The sequence below is a fragment of the Enoplosus armatus genome, chromosome 4 (genome assembly GCF_043641665.1).
Source record: "Enoplosus armatus isolate fEnoArm2 chromosome 4, fEnoArm2.hap1, whole genome shotgun sequence".
Taxonomy (NCBI): Eukaryota; Metazoa; Chordata; class Actinopteri; order Centrarchiformes; family Enoplosidae; genus Enoplosus; species Enoplosus armatus.
In genome coordinates this window covers 17,933,158-17,957,857 of record NC_092183.1, presented here as the reverse complement: position 1 = coordinate 17,957,857, position 24,700 = coordinate 17,933,158, and the positions used below count along the sequence as shown (strand labels likewise).

General features: G+C 41.8%; 1 protein-coding gene across 1 annotated transcript; it reads left to right on the top strand.

Annotated features, from left to right (window-relative positions):
- Window positions 1-727: 727 nt before the first annotated feature.
- cemip2 (cell migration inducing hyaluronidase 2) lies at window positions 728-22,999 on the top strand. Its single transcript, XM_070904477.1, has 23 exons — window positions 728-1,061; window positions 1,194-1,334; window positions 1,499-2,066; window positions 5,861-6,030; window positions 6,770-6,961; window positions 8,287-8,456; window positions 10,025-10,237; window positions 11,221-11,426; window positions 13,378-13,447; window positions 14,009-14,137; window positions 14,951-15,039; window positions 16,518-16,649; window positions 17,267-17,302; window positions 17,600-17,755; window positions 19,570-19,747; window positions 20,549-20,764; window positions 20,871-21,082; window positions 21,271-21,453; window positions 21,744-21,963; window positions 22,049-22,150; window positions 22,249-22,394; window positions 22,534-22,640; window positions 22,735-22,999. The coding sequence occupies exons 1-23, from the start codon at window positions 728-730 to the stop codon at window positions 22,932-22,934; spliced, it is 4,170 nt and encodes a 1,389-aa protein (XP_070760578.1). The 3' UTR covers window positions 22,935-22,999.
- Window positions 23,000-24,700: the final 1,701 nt, after the last annotated feature.

Genomic DNA, 24,700 nt, shown 5'->3' with positions numbered 1-24,700 from the left:
GCGTTAAAGAAAAGTGCCATTGAAGCCTTTTTTTCTGCTGTGTCATTTCCTTTACCCCTGTGTGTTTGTGTGTGCAGGTGGGTGCCCATTTGACCTTTCTGTGTGTGTGTGTCCATGGCTTCAGTTCACTTTGTGCTACCTTCTCCGTTTATGTGAAATAAAGTGAGGACAGACTCGAGCTGAAACACTCCTCCTTCCCTACTGTAATTGGTGCCATCTGTTTTGGCTGTGTTAACATAGTCTCAGGAATGTTGCGATCCATTATTCACAACCTTCATCGTTACTGTGGACAAGAGCAGCCAACGTCACTCTGTCTGAGCCAAACTAGCCAGGGGATAAGCTGACTGTTTTTGAGTATGTTTTGCTGATATTAAAGTCTTCTCAAGAACGACTCCCAGGATTTTTACTTGGAAGTCCACGAGTGCTCTTTAATGTCTTCTTCCTCATTCTTGACCTCTTTTGCCTGACCTCTTTTTATTCACTCCTTTGTGTCTCATCCCTTAAGACTTCATTTTACTATTCTACCAACTTCTGCCGTGTGGTATCACTGTGCTTACAATGCTTTAAACTGTGTGTGATTCAAATAATTGCTGACAACAAACTCTTAATAGACAAAAATGAGTCCAACGACTTCTGTTCTGAAAATAATCAGTTTCACACACTCCCTCATTGACTCCCAGTGTAACATTTTTTTTTTTCCTCCTCTCAGGTAGCAGACACATATACCATGCCGACGAGTGATGGCCCCGGCCGCTTCCCGGTCTTTGTGGCCCCGCCCCATGGTAACCACCAGAGGTCTCCAGGTTACGTCCCCGGACGGGTGGCCCCGGTCCGCTCGCCGCCACCTGCCAAAGCTCCACCACCTCCACCGCTAAAACCTCACGGCCCCCCGCCGGAGCGACGAGCCACTTTCAACCTGTCAGAGGAGAACCAGCGTAGAGAGCGAGCTCAGAGCCTCCAGCAAAGAAAGAACACATTTATCTGTTTTGGAATGTCGATCGGGGCTTTCTTCCTCACACTCATCCTCATCCTTAGTCTCACAAGTGGAGAAGTGTTAGATGGTCAGTGTTACAAATTGAAATATTTTATATAGATCTCTTTAGGTAACCCTGCTGTATATACCATCCGTGTATATTTTTGGATATGAGAAGTATGAGGTTCTCTGATTTGTTACTGATTGGTCATGTTTGCAGAGAATTGTCCAGACCACAACCCATCACTTAGTAGCTGGAACCCAGGCCACCAACCAGAGAAGGCTGTGGTTATCAGGAGGGGACATTTGTTTAGGTTGGATGCTTCTGCTACCTTCCATTCACTAACCATCCAGTCAGGCGGTAAGCACATCAAAGTGCATGATTTGTTAAGTAGCATTTTGAGTTGGAGCATTGACGGATTCACATTTTTTAAATATGATAAGTGACATCGTTCAAGTTCAGTCTATGGATGTGTGGGTGTAATGTACTCATAAGAGCTCATGTTTGTCTCTGCATTTTCACAGGTCGGGTAGTTTTTGCAGACAATGCTGACGGCTCCAAAAACATAACCTTGAGAACACGTCACATCCTTATAGAAAATGGTGGAGCCCTTCACATCGGTGCTCCCAAATGTCGCTACCGTTCTCGGGCCACCATAGCCCTTGTGGGCCGCTCTGACAACAAAGCAATCCCTGAAGTGCCTGGCCTGGGCCGCAAGTTCATTGGCGTCATGAGCGGTGGGACTCTGGAGCTACATGGTACTGAGAGTGTTTCCTGGTCATTGCTGACCCGAAGTGTCCCAGTCTCCGGTCTGGCCACAGGGGGTTACGCCTTTCAGAGGAACTTCAGCCGAGGTATCAACTTGCGCGTGGTGGACCAGGACACAGCTGCTGTGCTATTCTCTGAACGCTACGACACACACGACTCTCGTAATGACAGTCGGCGGCTCACCCAGTTGCTGCGGTCCCTGCCGACGGGCCGCATCGTCACACTGGCTGTAGGAGACTCGGCTGTCAAAAGTCTTTTGGATGAAACCAAGAAGGCCATTGAAGAGAAGCTCGGCAGCAGCTTTGTCCATGATCTCAAGTACAGGTAAGTAGTTCCAATGTAAGAAATGTTGTACAGACATGTAAATGTTGTATTCAAATCAAATACAAGAATGAAAATACACATGGATTGTTTCTGTTGCTTAACTGAATGAAAATATGCATGCATTGGTTTGTGTCTCAGCTGTGTTGCAGAATGTGCCAGCTCTTGGAGAGTTTGTATTGGTTCTCCATGGTGTGTTGTCTTTGAAAGTCTTTGGGAGTGTTTTGTTTATTCCTGGTCTCCAGGGGCTGATAAAGGAGGTTAATGTGTTTTTGTTGAACCACTAAAGTAAAACTCCTCACCTTTGAAGCCTCAACACTTGGACTGACAATACCAGCTTTTTGTACCCTCCCTGGAAAAATGTCCCTCTTCATGTATCTTTCTTTTCATTTGGGATGTTCTCTTGAACTGTTCCTGGTTATTCCTCTTCCTGTCTCTGCTAGAAACAGAAGAGGAAGTGCGTACCGGATAATGGGGTTAGAGGGTTTCCAGGATTTGTGCAAAATGTGGCGATTCAGGAGATTTTATGTTCATCATGCTTATCCCCTCAAAAGGACAAATACTGGAAGTTTGGTGTAGTCCGGTCCATGCCAGCTAATGCTTTCCTTAAGCTCATAAAGTGAGAGAACTGGATTTTAGCTTTACATGACATTGGATCCTCTGTTACTGTCACTTAAACACATGTATGCACACATGTGTTTCTTTCAATGGAAAGTCTAAGTGCAGCATTTCAATCTGAGTTATTTGTAGCTCGGCCTGGTTTGGTTCTTGGTTGGCTGAAAAGCCAAGTGCTACGCCAGATTCTCCAGTGTCACATTTCGCCTCTGGGGGTGGGTGCCAAGCTTTCAAACAAACCCCCTCAAATCCACACCAGAGTGGTTTAAATGGATCAGACGGTAGAGCCCTGCATACGTTCAGAGGTGCTTGTGTGTGTGTGTGTGTGTGTGTGTGTGTGTGTGTGTGTGTGTGTGTGGACCAACAATAAGTTAACAGTGAGCACTGTCTTCTAATGCTTTCACCATTTATTGGAGTGGGGATTTTTATCTTAGCTTTCTGTGGATTTGCTTGTGGTAGGGGGAAACATATGGCACACCTTTTATGAGAGAGCATGCAGTTTAATGTCTCATTAAAGTCACACTATGTTAGACTGAGTGATTTTAGGCTGAAAGAGATGGTAAAGGCGTATGACCTATAGGATTGAGCGTAATGATAAAGTGTTCAGTTTATGACAGGTATGTTGCTAAGAAATAGCAGGGAATGTAGCTGGAACATACTTGGAAACCATCTGTCATGCTTTCGTTTTTTGTTTATTTTGCATTAGTGCTGTAACACCACGCGTACCTGGGTGTCCTAGGGCATGTTTCATGAACTTGTTTAACCTCTGTGATCTATAACTTATCCTTGATTTAAAATAAACAATAACAAGCTAGCACATTATTCAAATACCTTTGAATTTCTATAGGTTGATCTCGGTGGCGTCGACCATCCTTCCTGGCACAGATACATGAATGAGTTGGCTCCTGCTCCTGCCTTATGCCTGTTGACCCAATCTGTCTTTAATCTTTGTCTCTCAGGAGAGCACTCACACACACATAAACACATTGTTCATGCCGGTCTGTAGTGAATTCACCTCTGGCCTCCACACTTTTGCTATTTCCGGTCAAACAATGAGGTTGTTAAAACGCTGATGAACATCAAATCAAGGATGTTGCAAAGGGAAACAGTGAAACAACCACTCTTACTTATTTCCTTTGTGTGCCTCAAATATTTGCTCTCATCTGTGTTTGATTTATAAAATGCATATCAGCAGCCTCAGGATAGAAAGATTCCACAGCAGGAAAACCCACAGAAAGCCACACACTGGGGCTGTAGCGACCGAACAGAGTGGATCCTCAGATTAATTCTGTATCAGTGGGGTGCGCAGTGCCGGGGATCAGGGGCTCTTTCATCTACAAGAAGACGTGTTTCGATTGTGATTATGTCAGTGGGTGCAATCATTATTATGAAGAGAGACAGATATTAACACAGAGGCATGTTGGAGTTGATAGCATCACAAATTGCTGCTAATATTCAGGGAGACTTTGTAGGTAAACATTGGGATTCTGACTTTGGTTGTTGTTTATTTTTTGTGATTTAATTATTGCAAAGATAGATCTCCAAGGAGTAGATGAGTGGCAGGCTTTACAGTATATCCATCATGGTGCGTGAATAAATTGAGCTGGAGAGGTAAGCGTAAAGGTGAATTTAGGATTGTTTACTGTGTGTGGAACGGGCCAAGCAATGCCCTCAGCAGAAACAAAAGACTTTTGCTGAGATTGTTTTACTTAAGTCTATCAGAATGTACTGTCTACCCCTGATATGATCCCGCAGGTTTAAAAATAGGCTCCCGAATGGTTAAATGGTGTGAGAAGGTCATTTTATGTTTCAAGTGTTTAAAGGTCATGCCATAGTTTAGAACAATGATCTTAGAATATTATATCCATGAATAGCAAAAAGGCTTTAAGCTTGTTTTAGCTAATGCCAGACAACAAAAAAAGAAAGAAGTCATTTTTTAGAAGCTGAGAGCTTGACATTTGAAACATCCAAGGCTGCAAGTCGCAGTACACTGTCTTGTTTTAGGTCAGACGCCCTCAAAAGCACGCCCAATCCCTTTCGCCATCCACTCCCTCAAGCTCCTCTACTCAAATTATTTCAGCCTCTCCTTTTTATTTAATCATTGTAATCTCATGCAAAAATGATTTTCTTGACATTCCTGCTTTATAAGATAGTGTGCAATGGAGTAAGAAGGGAGGACTTGGAGCAAAAGTTGGATTTGAATGAAGTTCTGGATGTGGCAGATACACCCATTATTCCTCTGAGTCATTCCTGAAAATCCTCTGTCCTCATTTTAATAATCCCTCGACTTCTCCGATATCCTTTCTTTAGTTTACTACCTCTCATTGTCTTTTTATTATTACATGACATTCACTCTGACATTCAGTCGCCTGCACCTTTCTCACCTCCTATCCTGCCTCAGACTCATTACAGGCATTTGGCCTACAGGGCTTTACACTAGTGACTAGTTTAATCTCTTTTTCAGATACCCTGTGCAAGTGTCTGTCTTTTATGATCTATAGTATCTATAACAGTATAGACTAGTGGAAGGTGTTTGTGTGTGTGATCGACACATCTTCACCCTGATGCCTGACTCACACAGACACAGAGAAACTTTATCATGCAGTTTAGGTCACACCCTTTATCTGACAAGCTGTCACATCTGTTAGACATTATGTTATTATCTTGACTAATGTTTCATTGAAAGCCTCCTACACTGACACTGGTCCACTAATTCTGGTGCTGCCTCTAGCTACTGCAGCTACTATTACCTTTCAGCGGCTTAACATGTTGGTTGGGGTCGCCTGTCACAAATAATGTCTGGTGCACAGACAAAACTACTGTTAAATAGACTATATGAGGTACCATTAACTTTTCAGTGAGCCTGTAAAATGATTAAAACACTGTTTGTGTGTGTTAATGCACAAATGTGAGCCAGGTAATAGATGAATCGAGTGATGTAATAATGAACCAGTAACAAGTGTTGACAGTGAGTTTGCAGTCACTTTCAGCTACACTTCAAGGTCATTTTCATCATCCAAAGAAAGTCTATGGAAGACGTGAGGCTGAGAACTTGATCCCTCGATGTTCTTTGATACGGATGTGTGAAACTAGTATAGTACATGACTAGTTACGTCTGAAAATGACTCCCTCTTTTTTCTGTCTCTCTCACACTTTTCTCTTCATCCCTCTGGTCTCTCCAGACAGGCATGGGCTTTGGTCTCAGTGGTAGGCGGTGGTAACACGTCATGCTCAGAGGACGTTAGGGAACATGAAAACCATGACACAGGAGGGAGAGCTCTGGCAAGACGGAACTTCACCGCCGTGGACGGAGTGGGCTTCTCGGTCAGCGCCTACAGCGAGTGGAAGAATGGTAAGAGACGGTTTATAAGGGAATCAATATCAAAAGCAGCTTAACATATATGGGTCAGTGTTGACAGTATCAGCCATTTATTTTAGTTCTTAGTTTGCGCCTTCTGTCATTTCATGTGGGTTGTCTATGTTTGATGCTATTTGTCTGTAGTTATTCACAATAATAGGCTTCAGTATCATGGAGGCTGTCCAGGTGAAATGGACAGGTTTCTCTAGCTTTGAACGGGTAAAGGGTTTGGAGGGGGGAAGGATTCGGTTTACCACATGCCAACTTACAGATCAATCATCTGGACATGAAAGACATTCTTGTAACTGTGTGGGTGACAGTGTTTTTGTGACCACACCGTTATGACAAATCGCAGGTCATAAAGCAGATGTAAGTGTGTGTGTGTGTGGTTTGGGTGAGGCTGTCTTTATTTATTGCGGCTGTGCGTGCCCACACCTTGTAAAATACATTTTGACGCAATTGTGCTGTGGATCATAAAGTGTAAAATGATAACATTTCCTGGGGTTCTCTTTCCTGTTTCCTGGTTTTACAAAATTATTTTGGTTGATATTGCCCACAATTGAACTGTATTAACTGCTGTTTATGTTCAAAATCATGGTTATCTTTAATTCTTTAAACAAGGTATAATCCATATTTATTAAAGATAATAAAAATGCTTCAGAATTCTGCTCTGTGCTGTTATATTTTCTTGTCCCTCATGTTTCTTTTTCAATTAAGTATTATGTCCCCCCAGGTTTCCCCATCTCAGGCTTCCAAGTGGATGCTGTGGACCAAGTGGTGCTGAACTTGCAGGATGAAGTGCAGCAGACCTGGCAACCCGGGGATCAGATTGTGGTTGCCAGCACAGACTACTCCATGCACCAGGCTGAAGAGTTTACCTTGTTGCCCTGCCCTCACTGCAGCAGCAGGCAGGTCAGGATACAAGGTGAGAAAGAGGACAGTGGTGCGTGTGCATTGAGAGAAAAGGTTTGGTTGCTATGGCTAGCTTCATCTGTGTTAGTGCACCACAGAGTCTGAGGGCCCACTTCTTTTGTGTGTGTGACTTGTAGACTGACTCCAGGTTTGTACTGCAGGTTCTATTTTGAGCTGTACAGTTCCTCTAAAATGTGTTGAAGAACAGAAAGAATAAGGAAGGAAGAGATATGGCAACTACAGTACAGACATATTTCATATTAGAAAGCTTATGAGAAGACTCGTGACCAATGTCGTGCCAACACCAGAAGAAGACAGAGAAAATCTTACACTTCAATATAGTCAATAAATGTGATTAGCAGATGTGGTGTTTCCTGTCCAGCTGTTACAGTGATGTAAGATTATTGGAGGAGGCTAAAAAGAGATTGTCAGCGTATGTTTTGGTAACGTCATCTTATAATAACCACAGTGGCTGTATGGATTTAGAAACATCGCCTCTGCTTCACATCCTCTACCTTCTTTTTCTCGTCTAATGTCGTTCTCTAACAATCTGTTAGTTACTTATTGTCCATCTCTCTATCACACATATTTCTTGATCTCATTCCACGCCAACTCCCTTCCTGGAGAGAAGGGTGTATTTGTGTGTGTGTGTGTGTGTGTGTGTGTGTGTGTGTGTGTGTGTGTGTGTGTGTGTGTGTGTGTGTGTGTGTGTGTGTGTGTGTGTGTGTGTCTAATTTTTGTGTTGCTTCCTCGAGGAAGGGCTGAGCAGCTGGAGTACTGCTGTGCGTTATCATTGGCAGCTGTACCCTGTGGGCAAGGGTACTTTCCACATCATCGAAGAGCTGATTATTTAGTGTTTCATATGACTTTGATTACTTTTGCTTTTACTTGTCTTATTATTTCCGTTGGTTGGTTTTGGGGCGTGGGTAGTCGTTTATATTTTAGTGTGTGCTGCCAGGCATACTTCCTGTGGTTGACAGTTGGAAGCACACCCTTTTCAGAAATATAATACCTTAGTTTAGTTTGAATGCCATTACCTGTTTGTTTCAACACTTTATATTAAGCTGGTATTTTGATCAAAAGGGCTCAGTATGGCTAAGAAAGGTTCCAAAAGAACGTGAAACCAAATTATGTTGTTATGTTATTAAGTACAATTGAGTTTCCTCCAGTGTTCGTTGTATTTTCTGCTTTCTTGAGATGGAATACAGTGAATGACATTTCTAATCATACACTATTAAGTGTAAAAAATAATGCCTTGCACCTTTTTTGTCCAATTGTGTACCAGATGTTTCTTAGTTGTCGCATATGACCAAGAATCTACCTGTCTGTTCTGCCCAGGGAAGCCTCAGTATAACCATGTTGGAGAGATCATAGATGGAGTCGACATGCGTGCTGAAGTGGCTCTGCTCTCCAGAAACATTCTCATCTACGGAGAAATGGAAAACTTGTGTTACGGAAACAACATGTGCCAGTTCTACAACCATGACACCTATGGAGGCCACATCAAGGTGTGCCTTGTGTGCCTTGTGTGCCTTGTGTGCCTTGTGTGCCTTGTGTGCCTTGTGTGCGTGTGCGTGTGTGTGTGTGTGTGTGTGTGTGATTTTTATAGCATAGTCCCTTGTTTATACTGTGCTTTATGTTTGTATTTGCTGATGTATGAATCTGCATGTTTCAGCATGACTTAACCTTCTCATTAAAGGTCACTGTGTCTGCAGTAATCTGCATGACAGTTTCTGTACTGCAGAGCTAAAGTGTTCATACATTCTATATTTCTATACCGTCTTAAATGAGAGGGGTCATTCATGTTCCTACTTCACTTTGTTATGTGAAGTACTACTGCTTCTCTCACTCCTGTTCTCTCTCTCTGTTTTTCTCTTCTCTGCCACTACATGAAGCTTTTATTTTTATGGCTGACACTTATCAGAAGATAACACTGACGACACTGACGCAAGTGGCGCATCAAATCCTCCCTTGCCTACATGGGTCTCTATATAGGCAATGAGTTCACTGTAATTTGGTTAATGATGGTACAATTTCATTCACTTTTGTGGAAAATACACAATAACATTCCTTAGACTCTATGTAACTGACCCCCTTGTGCTAAACAAAATCCGCTCTAGCCACTTTTGTTTTCTTCAATTTTTTTTTACCATATTAACTGTCTCCAACAAAAATACATCCACTTATATTACACAATATGCCTCTAAAATGATTGACCTCCCCACCCCCAAATTAACAGACCTCAGCAATAGAGACATCACACATCACGTACTTTCTTAATCCATTTTTCACACTACTCCCATCTGAACATAGATATAACTCTTTTGGTAGTCTTGTCAGTCTGTTGTGTGAATATGTATATATGCATGCAAGAACTCAAGCATATGTGTGTCTTTGCATGGATGCGTACACAGCAAGTATTCATGTCCTAAGGCATCATGTGCAATGTAAATACTGTAAAAACGATTAGCTTGTTATCTGTGTGTTGTTTGTGTGTGCGTGTGTGTGGAGGAGTTACAGTTAGCTGGAGGGATTGGCCAATACCTTCTTAACAGGAACCAGACTGTGTGGATTATGCCATACCCACAAAAGGACCTCCTAGGGAACATTATACAGCATATTTGTATTGGAATATTTGTTGGCGTTCATGTTTAACTATTGGCTGCGTTTTGCATATGTGCATCCCTATGTGTGTTTAGCTTTTAAGTTATGCCTCCATAACTTCTATCACATCTCTTATTCATCAAGAGGAACATCGGTGGTTTTGGCGCAGTTTGACCCTCTGGAGCATGATGCCAACGAAGCTATAGTTCATATCCCAGTGGGATCATAGACAAACAGAAAATCATACTTTAGACTTAAACCTTTAATTGGACCAGAGTGGGTCGGCAGTTAGCCTACTTTTGTGGCATAATATGAACCTTGTGTTACCCTCCACAAGGCCAGAGTGATTTACTTTAGCGTTGTATAATAGCTCATTGTTCTTGCTTGATCTATCGATTAAAATCACCATCTCTTTGGCGACTTATTCTCCACTCTTGCCTTTTTTTGTTCTCTCTCTCTCCCACCCCGCCAGATCTTTGGTAACTTCTCATCAGTTCATCTGTCCCACGTGGAGCTGAAGAACATGGGCCAGCAGGGCGAGAAAAGCCGCTACCCCCTCCACTTCCACATGTGCGGGGATGTGGACCAGAGGGGAGGCTACTGGGAGCCCACCTATGTGGACGGACTCTCTATACACCACTCCTTCTCCCGCTGCCTCACCATCCACGCCACCAATGGTTTGCTGGTTAGTAAAGTGTGTGCGATGAGTCTATAATGTATGTGAGGACAAAGAAGAGACAGATGAGGGCACATGAAAACATCTGTATGTTTGGAGGATGTGTGAGAGAGCCCTGACTAATAACTTCCATGTGAAGTTAGCTGTTGAATACTCATCAGTTACAGCCTCCATCACTGGATTACTGTAATGGCTTGTTTCCTCCTTTTTCTTCCTCTCCCTCTCCTTCTTTCCTTAGTCTCTCTCTTCAAACCATCATGTCCCATATCTTTCTCCACCTTAGAATTACCTGTCTAGAAATTTATTTGGAAAGAGGTACAATAGTTTACAATTAGTCCCCTGTAATTAGTCCCTTACTTTGGACCACTGTAAATGTTTTTATATACTTGCTGGATTTGTGAAATCATATGACATCTTCACAAAAGTATGTCTGTCAACTGCAAAATCACAATGTCTTTGTGTGTGTGCGTGCGTCACACGGTGATGGGTTAACTTTTGTCCTTGAGGCCATAGGATTGTAAACATTCTTCCAAAGCTGCATCGAGGAAACAAAGTTTTGAATAACATTGTTTGACTCGCTGTTTTTCCTGTTTCCCCTCTGGCACAGTGACCATGTTAATATTCTCTTTTTGTGTATCCTCTTCGACAGCTCTCTTGATACCATCATTCTCTACATAGCTTCAGATGGGTTTAATAAAACATGGTCTTTGTATGGAAATCTTTGCAGGAATTTTAAGTATTAAAGAAGGCAGGCACATCTAGCAGTTGGAACATACTGTATTTTCCTAACTAACAAATGTTGTCTTAGCCCTCTTGTTTACCAGGATTTTCTGCATATTTCCATTGGGTGTAAACTACCTCTTCCTTGGAAAGGGAAAGATTGCCATGAATGGGATATAGTACTGTGTTTATTTTTCTCTCCTGTTGAGAAGTGTAAAAGCTCTAAAAAGCCTCCTTTTTTAATATCGTGTGATCTTCTTTCATTCTCCCAGGTGAAGAACACTGTAGGCTATGACACCTTGGGTCACTGTTTCTTCCTTGAGGATGGGATTGAGCAGCGTAACACTTTCTACCATAACCTTGGCCTGCTGACTCGACCTGGGACTCTGCTGCCCACTGACCGCAATGACACCCTCTGCACCAGCATTAAGGACAAAGTCTACAAGGGCTACACTCCCTCACCCAGCACAGAGTGCAAGTAAGACATTAGGAGAATGACTCTGTATGTCTCTGGCGAGTTATATGACTACAGAGCAAAGCGATAAAACAGTTTCTGCACCATCATCAAGAACATGTTTATGAGTAGTTACGGTGCATTGCTCAACAACCACAGCAAGTCAAGAGCTTGTGTTTGATTACTTTACAAAACTGTACAGTTATTTAATTGTTATCAAAATGTGGGTGTAAAAATCAATGCTCTACCAGTGTATGTTGAAGTTTACACACCCATCAGAGTAAATAAAGTAGTCTTTACAGTTTTTAACTTCTACCACAGATCCATAACTGCTCTGTAAGTACTCACACTGGTTTAAAATGATCATCTCAGAAACATCAATACAGTACACTTAAAGTTTAGAGTGTTGTCTTTACTTTGTCACAAATTATCCTGTTGTTGTAGTGATGTTGGTAATACAGACAGTGCAGACTTTCTGAACCACCATCATGTACACATGGAGGTCCAATTGCATTCATATCAGTGAACAGAAAGAGGCTCTTTCTTATTATCATTTTAATATAAAATGCCTAATACATCCACCAGCAACAGCTGCAATTCAGAGAACCTGGGGTCTTGTCAAGAATAAGACTGAGGATAATTATAATGACAGAAAATAGTGGGGGCAGTGCAAAGATGCTTGCCAAGCCCTGAGCCAACATCTTGACTCGAAGTAGCTTGATATTTATGAAGGGCAATATAGTAGACACTGAAACTACTTTATCTTTGAAAACACTAAACAGTGGGTCCAAATCAACACAAACAATTTGTGCCACTTTTAAATCTCCCACAACTCTCAGTCAAGTGTCAGCAGTGTTTCTGTTATATACATTTTCCTTCACTTTGAGGAAGAGCAACTGGAACATTGACAGGATGTCAATCACTCACAAAGTCATTACAACCAAATAAACAACAGCGCGAGTACAGCATTTTCTCCTGAGGCAGAGTGACAAACAGGGCAGAGCATAGTTGGACTGGCCGTGGGGAGCACCGGGAGAAATCCCGGGGGGCCGCTTGAACAGCCTATTATACAAAAACAAGAGCGAGAGAGATGCGTTGTCGGCCCGCTTTGATTATGTACCAGCCCACATGCTCCTCCTCAAGATCCTCAATATCAGGTCAACTGTTAGGTCAGTCTAGGTTCTGCAGCTGAAGGCATAAGACAGAAGACAATAGAGATAAGATAAGCAAAGTTTGCTAGCTGGCTATTAAGCTAACATGTTCAACTTTTCATAAAGTCGATGCACTGGTCATTGTCATCATGAACTGACCAATCTCAGCCTGAATAGTTATGTATGAATAGTTATGATTATTGACAAGTTAATACTTTGCATTAGCAAATTAGAGACAACCCTGGTACAACAACCCCCCCCCCCCCCCCCCCCCCGCCGCTGCTGAAAAATATCCTAGAGGAAACACTGGTCAGTGTGGCAAGCCTTGTGAGATAGTGCAGACGTACCCTGACAGAAGACAGAGGGTCCATGTCCATGTGAAAGAGATACTGTAGTTAGAAATATAGTGTGAGAGAGATATTGGCGGGGTGGTTTTATCCATGCAATAACAACCCCTACTCTCCACGGGATGTTTTTATGTCGTAGCAAGAACAAGAAAAGTGCCTCTTTGAGAGAAGCAGCAAGGCAGGAGTTTCCGTGTGTGTGTGTGTGTGTGTGTGTGTGTGTGTGTGTGTGTGTGTGTGTGAGTGTTGGCAGAGCTGTGCCTGTCCAGGGTTTATGTTGGAGAGGTGGATTATTGAGGGAATTTTTAAAGACCACAGGATTCTTTGATCTCTGTCTTCTGCTTATTAGTCATCGTCTCTGTTATGCCAAGGTTCTTCTTTTTAATATCTTTTTCTGCTTGCATGTCTGTGTGTGTATGTCTCTGTCTTTGTCTGTGTGTGTGTGTGTGTGTGTGTGTGTGCGGTGGGGATGTTTTCCAGGGCAGTTTCAACATTCTGGATCGCCAACCCCAACAACAATCTCATCAGCAATGCAGCTGCTGGTTCTCAGGTAATAACATCAGAGTTATATGAGAAAACAGCTTCAAAATAACTTTTTATGAATGAATGATCAACAAGAAGATCCCCTTATTGATATATGAACTGTGGTGTATTACGTGAAGCTGCACTGGCTTTGGTGTTCCTGAACTTTACACAATGAAAATGAAAGATTTTTATGCTCATAACAAAGTGATCCATCAATGAAAAGGGATTTAACAGGCTTTAGTGTCTAATAGAATATGAGAAAATAGAAGACGAGGGGAGGGCTGTGTAAAGCACTACATATTGGTAGGGGGTATGCATGTGATATTGAGAATGTCTGTATATTTGTTGAACTGTAAGCTTTAATGAGCTATTGAGCTCATATTAACTCCTATTCCTTCTGTGGGGCTTGTAGTATGACATCCTGGCCAGTTCTGCTCATTGTTTTTGTATGTTACTTCAACCCTTCTCCTATGGATGATGTATGTATGAATCCAGATAAGGAAATTCCTGCTGTTGACCCCACGTACCATAAACACGATTTGTCTCGTTTATCACATCATTTCTCTCCTCTTCCTTCCTGTTCCAGGACGCTGGCATATGGTTTGTGTTTCACAGCTCTTCCACCGGAGACTCTCATGGGCTGGTACCAGAGACCAAGGCAGAGCTCACTCCCCTGGGCATTTTTTACAACAACCGTGTACACTCCAACTTTAAGGTATCATCAGTGTTGCTTATTTTAAGCTTTTTTTTAATTATTATTATTGGTGTAGGTTCAAGTCAGTGTGTGCTTTCTCCCCCATATACAATATACCAGGTTGTGTCAAGCCTTAAGGTGTTGTCTCTGCCTTGTTTTATAGAGACAGATATAGAGAGAAAAATACAGTGTTTATAACTTGTAAAAAAAAAAGCATATAATTCTCTGCTTACTCACTTGGTTCTTGCCAAAAATGGACACACAAACACACACACGACTAGGCTCCACAATAGTGCTCTGTTGTGTAATGACAGAAGTCGGGCAGGTGAACTGTAAGTTCTTTGTTCAGCCTGACCACAGCAGCCTCTCTTATAGAGGAAGGAGCCCCGAGCTTCAAGACTATACCTCGCTTATACCACAGGACCAACTCAGAGCACAGGTTTCCATATACATATGACATACACACAAACACACAGGCATATTTCATTTTCCTTTTTACAATTCATTTTTTAAACTTATAAAACTAATTCATATGTTATGGAGTATGTAAATATACGTTACACGTTCATAGACATTATAAATTATTCACAGGAATTCTGTTTACCACTTTTCCTGCTTTCCACAGTACCCTGTACAGCATTGACTCTATAACTGTGTTAGCCCAGGATTTAAATTTAGTAATTTATTATTGCCTCAGGTCCCACACTTTAAAATATATTAGTAGTCTTGTTTATGTCAGTTCAACAGAAATAGACCTGTGGCCCATCCTGGATCTCTAACCATAGTTTTAGAGAAATTTGGTGTTTGACTGTAATCATACTCTCATCTTCCTAGGCCGGGCTGTTCATTGATAAAGGAGTGAAGACCACCAATGCTAGCGCTGCCGACCCCCGGGAATACCTGTGTCTAGATAACAGTGCCAGGTGTGTATGTGTGTGCAATAGCATTTTACATTTTGAGAACTATAGAGTCTGTCATTTAAACTGTGTAAAGAGACATAATATCTCTCAAGATTATTTTGGACATCTCGAGTAGTTAGGTGTGAATGTATGTAAAAGTAGTGACTAATAACTGACCAGTGTCCTGTATATGTTTTTGCCTATAACTTATGATGGGTGATCGTAGGCATCATGGTGTACATTTACACGATGTAAATATTAAGGTATTTGTGGTTTACTATGTATTTGTTTAATGCCACTGTCAATGACTGTTTGTGAATTAAGTTATTTATAGCTCCCCGCTCTATATCTGCTAGGATATGGCCATTGACTGGGATAGATAGATGGCTTTATACTCTGTCACTGCATTTAAGTGTTAAGGTCTGGAAGGTTTGTGTTGACAGAGAAAACAAGGCTTCACAGATAGAGTTTCCTCTCTGCAGCTCCTTACCCAAATACAGCCCTCAACTAGATGGAAAAAATCTTACGTGTCCACTGAGACTGCTGGCCATGCTGTGTGTGTGTGTGTGTGTGTGTGTGTGTGTGTGTGTGTGTGTGTGTGTGTGTGTGTGTGTGTGTGTGTGTGTGTGTGTGTGTGGTTATGAGGGGGAGGATTTTAAATGTTAAAATGCAAAAAAAACACTAAGTGTGAATCTTACATAAGAGAGAGAGGGAGAGAGAGGTATATTGTGTGATTGTAAAGGACATTAGATATTAGTAGTTCCCAGAGAATGATTCCCTCTGAGTTATGTGATCCTCTGACCTTTCATCTAGTGGCACATTCATATTTCCCCTTGACCAACACTTTGGTCCATGACACAGTATTTTAAAAACTAACAACCAGATTTCCTTAAACTTTGTGGATATTCATGGTACCCAGAGCATAAATACCAACCTGAAGGTGAGCTCTGATCTGAATTGAGTGGCATCATTAGGCTGAAAAAAAGAGGATGAGCCCTGTCCATTTTGGAAGACAATTTTTGGTTTGTTCAAATTTTCCTAATCTAATGGGCAGATGGCCATAAATCTTTTCTTGGCACATTCGTGCTCCTTTTGTATTTAATGACACAATGTCCTCTTCTGCAATGCCACCCATAGTGCGCATTGTGGGGGACAATGAGCATTGAGGCCGGCTGTCTCCAGAGTTCAGCAGTGGGGCTTTTCACTTTTAGTCTACTTATAAATTATGTCTGTGCAGATTTATAGCATGATGACATTAGGATTATCAGGTCCGTGAGTCACTCGTAACCCCCCAAAAGTTGGCTAAATTTATCTTGTGTGTGTGTGCATATATGTGTTGTCTTGTGCATTGACCTTCATGAGGACCACATGTGCGGAAAAATAAGTGGAAAAGATTTGGTTTGATGTTGTAGTGACGGAGAAAGCTTGCGAGTTAATGAATGTAGTCAATGGAAAATCATTATAATAGTAACGTTTATGTATTTACATGTGTGTTTTTTTAGATTCAGACCACACCAGAATGCTGACCCTAGCCGTCCTCGGGTGGCGGCAGTCGTCGACACTCTGATCTCCTTCAAGAACAACGACCTAGGAGCGTGGATACGGGGAGGTGACATCGTCATCCAGAACTCTGGGTGAGGCGGCTCATAGGCCATGATGTGATTCCTGTAATGTCCTTAAGACAGGGTTCTTACAACGTCTTGAAAGTTTGGAAAATGCTAACAGTTATGTTTTCAAGGTTAGGCTTGCATTTGATTGAAGATTGATTTTCAACACAATCTGGTTTCAAGTGAGTAAACCAAAAGCTGTACGAACCCTGTTTAGAGAAATAAGGACTGAGGATGTTTCTGATGAAAAATGAAAGGATGGTCCCAAAAAAGGAGGGGGGGGACTGGGATGTTGCCAGTTTGTGCTGGTAGTATGATGTAATCCCACCACAACTCCCTATAATGACATCATTCACTGTTTGTAACATAATTTTTACCATTTGATCCAACTTTATGTTCAACCTTGGATTGATTCTCGTTTTTGAAGTGCTAACAATGAATTATTTTTATGAAGTACCAGATATCATTTTGAATACATTATCAGATGGTTCCACTTTATTCGATAGGTACTTTGATGAATTCTTATCTTTTTTAATCATTCATTTAATGCATTCAATTGATTCAAGTGATAGCAAAATTCTCTCACCTCATGTTATTTCATTCACTTGACATTTTGTAAGACTAACTGTTCTTTCTCTGAACAGCTTTGCAGACAATGGAGTGGGATTATCCTTTGCCAGGTGTGTACTTATCTTAATCACTCTGCTCATACAGCCTTGTGATTTTATTCCGCCATATTTGCCTTTCTTCTCTCCCTGCCAGATGAATTGGCCAAGAACCCCTCATGATTGATAGGTACTGAGCAAAAAGCAGACACTTTAAAGTTCCTGTGTGGTCACAAGCTGCTCTTTCTTGCTTACCACAGTGCCTTTTCTTCCCTTCTGCTTTCATCCCTAAAAATCATAAAACATTATAAACATGTTCACATATGTGTATGATATTCTTTAATGACTGTATATATTTTTCTTATTCTCCAGTGATGGCAGCTACCCTAAGGATGAAGGCTCCAGCCAGGAGGTGACGCAGTCTTTGTTTGTGGGTGAAAGCCGAAACAGAGGGACCAATGGAGGACAGAATAAATACTGGGGCCCAGGAGGGGCTGATGCAAAGATGAGGACACTGCCTAGAAACAGGTGAGGGGCAGCAAACAGAGGGAGGGATGAGTTGATGAAAGCAGGAAAGGAATATGTGAGGAACTGAGGGAAAAATCTGAATCAAGTTCTCGAGTTCTCTCAGGAATTACAGGGGATGGTGTTGGAGCAGTTGGCAAAGGAAAATATGTTGGGAAAAACAAACAAGGAAGAGAGAGCCAGCGAGGCAATCAGGTAGTTGGACAGATGGACAGACGAGGCTGCTACAGCTGCTTCAAGCTGTGGTGGACATGTGAAAGGAAGTTCTGTTTTGACTGACTTCCCTCCTGTGATATTTTAGGCACTTTATGAAAAACTGTGGTGGCAACACTTACGTGGTTTCGTAGAAAGGTATTACTCATTGTAACATTTGATTACTTAAGAGTAAGTGGGTTTTTTTCTCTCTTAAAAGATTTCATGCTTCTTTGACACAGAGCTCCCTTTAATCTCAGCTAGATGTCACCGTTTCCTTCATTAGCTGTGTAGCTTTTGATCATCTTTGGAAGGGAATATATGAAGATCTCACTATTAGAGCTCCCACTGATGAGTAACCTAGACAGATGTTTGACAAGAGCAAAAGTGTGTCGGTCTCGCACAACTAGTCTCTCATTGACAATGCCTTACATAGGACTTCCACTATGAGGACGTTTATAGAGTCTCTCCATCCTGTAATGCCATGTCAGACTAAGTGATCAGTCCTAATGAGAGCCGAGTTTTGAGCTTTATGTCCCCTCAGGGACTCCTTACAGTTCTCTCTGTCTTTCTGTCTGTCTTTCGCTCTCATTACAGAGATAGTTAAACAAGAGGAGAGCAACAGAATACTATAGACTGGCAAATAGCTGCCTTTTTTTAGTTTTAAAAACCCAGGTTTATGTCAGTTTGTGACCACTGTCACCACTGTGTACAACTTTATAACCATTTTACAGGCTTCCTGACCGCACTGTGACATCTGGCTCAGTCCATTTGTCTGTCGTCATCATGGTTACTGCCAGAGGTGCTGACACTCTTTTTTTTTTTTTTTTTTTTTTCTTGCCAGAGAGAAGATAGTTCCATTGAAATGGATGGATAATTTGATTTACTTAAATTAAAACACAGGTTCAGTAAGGTTTCAAAAATAGCAATAACACAAGACTGCCAACTTAATTTTTTATTTGTGGGACCTTAAATCACTTTGCAACACCCACATTATGAAAACAAATTAAATCAACAGTTCAAGCTTAGATTCATCTGAGGGCTTGTAAAAACTCTAATGAAAGGTATGATGCAGGAAAAAATGTTAAACTCTTCTCCAACACATGTAATTATTATCCAAGAGCATCAGTCCAATTAACTTAACCAATTTTTTCCATATATACAATATTATTTGTGTAATATATCAGTTGCTCTGGAAAAAGGTGTCAATTCTAACTTTGATTCTATGTGTGGTCTGTTTTGCTTCTAATATTTTATATGTTCAAATAACATTTACCACTGTCCTACATTTGCCATAATATCTACATTACTAATGTAAATTGTAATGTAAAATTGACTCAAAGCCCATATGACCAAGAATTATGGAGCATGTCATGTCTGAGGCATTTGATGTCCTGCTCCCTCGTGAGCTCATGGTCTGGCTGAAACATGTTGGAGTTTTGGGTTTTAGCCACTCCATGACTAAACCCTGTGGTCGTCCATTTTAATGATGGTCCCTCTACTCTGTTAACTTCATCTGTATTTTCTCCCATTTATTTAGTGCTGTCAACTGTCTTGCCTAATCATGGACTATTCCTTCTCTCTCTCTCTCTCTCTCTCTCTCTCTCTCTCTCTCTTCACTATAGGACGTTCCCAATCCGAGGTTTCCAGATCTATGATGGTCCGGTGCGGCTTACACAGAGTACATTTCGTGGATACATCCCTACACCAGAGCGTTATACCAGCGCAGTGGGATTCAACTTGAAGAACACCTGGCAGCTCACCCCACGAAACAACCTATCCCAGCTCAACTTCCACTCCACTGTGAGTAAACATCTTGGTTTCATAACACTACACTTGAGACATCATAAGCACACTACACAGTCAATGTTTAGACCTGTTAACACTGGGGGTCAACATAGAGCTGTCATGTGACTCTTATGGTCCTGTTTATAACTCTGTATTTTGGTCAGCTCTTTTTTCATTCTCACTTCCTTCTTCTTTATCGCTCTGTTGTTTTCTGCTCTGCAGATTCACTGCTGTTGGAAATAAAGTAGTTGTAGTTATACATTTTATTTTACTTTACCTTTTCTCTCTACCTTGTTGTATGTGTCCATCCTCTTGGTACACCGGGTCTGACGGTTTCCTCTTTGGCAGTTTGCTCCTATTTGTTTGTCACTTTGATCATTGGATCACAACTCAGATCACAGTCACGGAGTTGAAGGTTATATGGAGCATTAGTTAACAGAAGAAAGGAGAAGAAAGGGGGACCCCTTTTAGAGTCAGGCCTGAGTCAGGTTTAGAAACCATTGTAAATCACTGGTGCCCTCTTGTGGTAGTACAGTACAGTGCAATGCCTTTTCTTAAATGTGACACACAACTCAATTTACTGTAAATGTCTTTCTGTATCTTCAGCTCACCAGACCTGATCTCTTAAACTATAATGACTTTGCTTTACTCATCCTAGACATACAGTAAACATTTCCAGTCCCTTAAATACAATCCCTAGAAAGTGAGTAAATAGCAGCTGCATTGGAGAGAGCATTGAACACCCTGAATCGATATATATACTGCTAAAATGTAGATGGTGGCATTCACAACACTCTTTGCAAATAATATCCTCAGGTGGGTCTGCGGACGTTCTTTGGTCGCCCTGGGCAGTGGTTCGAAGAAAATGACCTGGACGGTGACAAAAACTCCATCTTTCACGACGTGGACGGGTCAGTAACAGGCTACAGAGACACCTACGTTGGCAGAGCAGACAATTACCTGATCCAACATCCCGGCTGTGTGAACATGTCCCAGTGGAATGGAGTGATTTGCAGCGGCCGCTACTCTCAGGTACCGCATGTCAGGGTGTACATCTCATTCTTGTTGTTCTGTCCTTCTAATGAAATGTGCACCCTTCCTGACCCTTGCACTCTACCACATCCTCCTCTCCCTTTAGGTGTACATCCAGACCCAGGGAGCCTCCAGCCTCAGTTTATCCATCAATAGAGATGAATACCCTAATGCTCCTCTGCTACTGAGGGGGATTAACAGCCAGGGGGCGCTGTCTCAGCAGTACCAACCCATTCTGATGATGAGCAAGAGCTACACTCTGCACTGGAGTGGACCTGCGCCCAGAGAGGTTGTCCTCTCTCTCATCAACTTCGACAAGTGAGTAACAAAAATCAGCAGCAGGTGTAGATGTGTGTGTGTGTGTGTGAGACCATGCCTGCTGCAAGTCATGGCATTTCTCTAATATCTTGCAATTTTGATGGGGAAATGAGGATATATTTATCTCTCAGAGAAAGCCAAGGAACGACAAGATTGTTTTAATTCCTTATGTCATTTTTCCCACTCAGAGATGACTGGGTGCTAGTGGGACTCTGCTACCCATCAGACACCACATTTCAGATCATGGCCGACATCAACGATAGGCAAAACAACACCTTTGATGACATCACAGACTATGGCACTGTGTCATCCCTCGCAGAGCTGGAGAGGAGACCAATGGAGAGAAAGTACTATTTTGATCGAACTGTTGGGTGAGAGAACAAAACCCAATCCTCTCAGTTTGCTACTTTTTTCAGTTTTTCTTTTACCCCTCTCACACACTCATTGCAGTATGCTCAAAAAGAAGGAGCAAGTTAACCTTTGAGAGTTTTGAGACTTTGTTTTTGACTTGCATTGGCCTATAAAGGTCAACCTTCTCACACTGATGGCCGAGTAGTATGAAGCATGTCATCTTTCATCCCTTTTTATTTCTCCTAGGCTCTCTGGTTTCTGAAAGTTTATTAAACTCTGTAACTCTTTTTCTCCTGTCTTCCTCCCTCAGCTTGTTGTGGCTCTACCTTCGGGCCCGGCATGGTCGTGACGGTCACAGCTACTGTTCAGTAAAAGGCTGCGAAAGAGTGAAAGTCATGGCCACCACGTCCTCCAAACAGACCTGCAACTGCACAGCGAAGGCCTACCCCAAGTACTCCAAGACACCCTCAGCAGTGGTGCCTATGCCAGCCCTCCATACACAACCCTGCAAAGGCTGCGGTGCTAAACAGGTTTGTGTTGCTACATTTAAGATGACTTCCGTTCTGCCGCTTAAAACACAAGCCACCACTGTTGAGCAATGTGTCTCTGTCTCAGCTTGTGTTTTCCAGTGAGCCATGGACTTCCTACCTCCAGACACAAGTCAAGTCTCTCAGCAGCAAAGAGCAGCTGAGAGGAGATAACCGCTCCTTTATCACTGTGAGAATGCCAGGCCTCAAGTATACATTATCATATCTATATGACTTGAACTTGTGAATCAGGGTTTATTTAGCCTATTTCTTCCTGTCACCTGCCAGGTGAATGAGGTGACCATGCCCTTCTCTCAGCCTGGGTATTTCCTGGTCTCAGTGGATGCGTGCTCTGGGAAAGTCAGCAAGAAAACCTCATTTGCCAAGATGGACGCCAAAATGGAACAGTACCTAAAAACTGGAATACCAAAGAGGTGAGCCTGGGAGAATAAGACCACACTGCTCACACAGTCTGAAACAAACTATGAATGTTGCATAAACATACACCAGCCAAGAATATCAGAATTATGCACATTCTTGCTTAACTTAGAGACATTTTTGTTTCCTCAACAGGTCAATAGTGCTCATGGCAACACGAGGTCAACCTGAAGGCCTGGTTGGTGTAGCACCATATCTGGTCTCCTTTGGTATGGCCAAAGCTGCTGATCTGCACAGTAAAGGTCAGTGACATGTTTCTTTGTCAGTCTAGTTTCTGTATTTTGGGGCAAAGTCTCTCTTCCTCACACTTCCTCTTATTGCTACGTCTCACTGCAGAGAGTCTGGCACTTTGGGGCTTCCAGGGTAGTTCTTCACCCCCTCCATGGGTCTCGCTACAGGCTGGGCAGGGGGATGAGTTCCTGGGGCTGCAGGAGAGGTACTTGCCCCTGGGTTTGGAGGCATACGGCTGTACACCACCTGTAGCTCAAACGCGCAAAGACCTGGAGCTACTCAAAAAAGCCACAGGACTACAATGACCAATGTGAACTACACAACTGAACTACCCAAAACCCTCTTGCACACAGATACACAAATACACACAACCAGCTGATGAATGTGAACTGCTGAACCTTTAATTTATTAACAATGGCAAAGATATTTACCAATTTCAAGTGGAGAGAAGGAATTTTATTATGAACGGGGTGAGTATTTTTGTGTGTGTGTGTGCGTGTGTATGTGTAAGTATGCCATGCGGCTGTTGAGTCAATGCACTTTCCTTTTTAAAGACACAACTTGCCTTATCAGCCAAAGTGATCAAATAGAGATTTAAAACATCCTGGTTGTTTATCTTGGACAAAAACAAACCCAAAGTAACCTTTAACATCTACCTGTCAATCTTATTATTTATTATGTAGTAAATGAAAACAGAATGGATTAGATTGAGTGTGAAAACAGAACACGATGCATTAGATACACACAGGCCAGGAGGAAATTATGAAAATAAATTGCATTGTCCCTGAAGTGAGACAAAGTTCGATTGGAACTGACAATGAAATGAGATGGATTAGATGTGCTCAGGTCAAAGGGAAATAATGAAAATAAATGCCATTGTATCTTTGAATTTAACAGCAATATTAAGCAAAAATTGTAGTGTAGTGTAAAAACAGCGCCAGCAGGTTAGGTGTGTTAGCGATTAAGATTATTTGATGCAAAACACCTATATTTTAAGTCACCACAAGCCATATTAATATTTAAATGGTTATATAGACATATTGTAGCTTGCAGTTAAATTCATCTGACTATCTTGTCTTTCTATCATACAAAAATTCTGTTGCATAGATAAGTCATGTCGGCAATTTCTCTCTCACCACCAATCCTCACACACATCTTTTAGCTTTTTAGTAGATGTCTGTAATAACTGAATCTTTGGCAGGAAAACCTCCGCTGATCATCGTGCAGCTGTACAACGCAAGATTTTAAGCACCTTTTTATGGATTCCTACATGGACTTACTGGATCTTTTATCTCATATCTTCACAGTGATGATGTCTCAAGTGCTGGCCACATATGGAGCACAAATATTCGTATATATTACTTTTTTTTTTTTTTTTTTTCTCTCGAACAGAATTGAATGTTTTACCTTTCATCTGCCTCATTCAGGATCTTTTCATGTGCATTTTTGCCAAAACCGTGTTTAGATACAATACAGGGTGCCTGTTTAGAGTTGGTACCTTGACTGTGCAGTAGTGAGCAGCAAAATGCATACAGAGCATATACCAGCTGTGAGGTATAAGGCTTTATGTTGAGACTTACAGTATATAATCTTTCAAAGGGTGTTTGGATGTGAGCAGGGCTCCCCCACTGAGCGATGATAAGTACCTATCTGTGACTGTGTGTGTGTGTGTGTGTGTGTGTGTGTGTGTGTGTGTGTGTGTGTGTGTGTGTGTGTGACTGTAAGTATATGACTGACCATGTGAGATAGAGACATAGATCCTCTGGAAGACAATTACCTTGTTGCCTTTTAACCACTCTACTGTTAAAAAGAGCAAAAGAACGAGAGAGAAACGTTTCCAACCCTTGCCTTTTGTTCAATTGATGCTTTGAAGATGCACAACCAGAGAGTTCTTTTTTTTAATTAGAAGTGAGCTTTGTAAATATGGTGTTTAATGTTATAACTCAAACTGTACATGTAATGGAAATGGAAATCAAACAGGTTGTCAATAGCATGTGTATTTACTGTGTTTTTGTTTTTTGTCAATTAATAAGTCATTTGAAAAAATGTAAGCCGGTTCTTTCAACATGGA

What these genes read in the sequence shown, in the direction of transcription:
- cemip2 (XM_070904477.1), top strand. Translation starts at nt 728, where the DNA reads ATGCCGACGAGTGATGGCCCCGGCCGCTTCCCGGTCTTTGTGGCCCCG. An exon ending in ACTAACCATCCAGTCAGGCG is followed by an intron (nt 1,335 to 1,498) that starts GTAAGCACATCA and finishes GCATTTTCACAG; the next exon opens with GTCGGGTAGTTTTTGCAGAC. An exon ending in CTACAGCGAGTGGAAGAATG is followed by an intron (nt 6,031 to 6,769) that starts GTAAGAGACGGT and finishes ATGTCCCCCCAG; the next exon opens with GTTTCCCCATCTCAGGCTTC.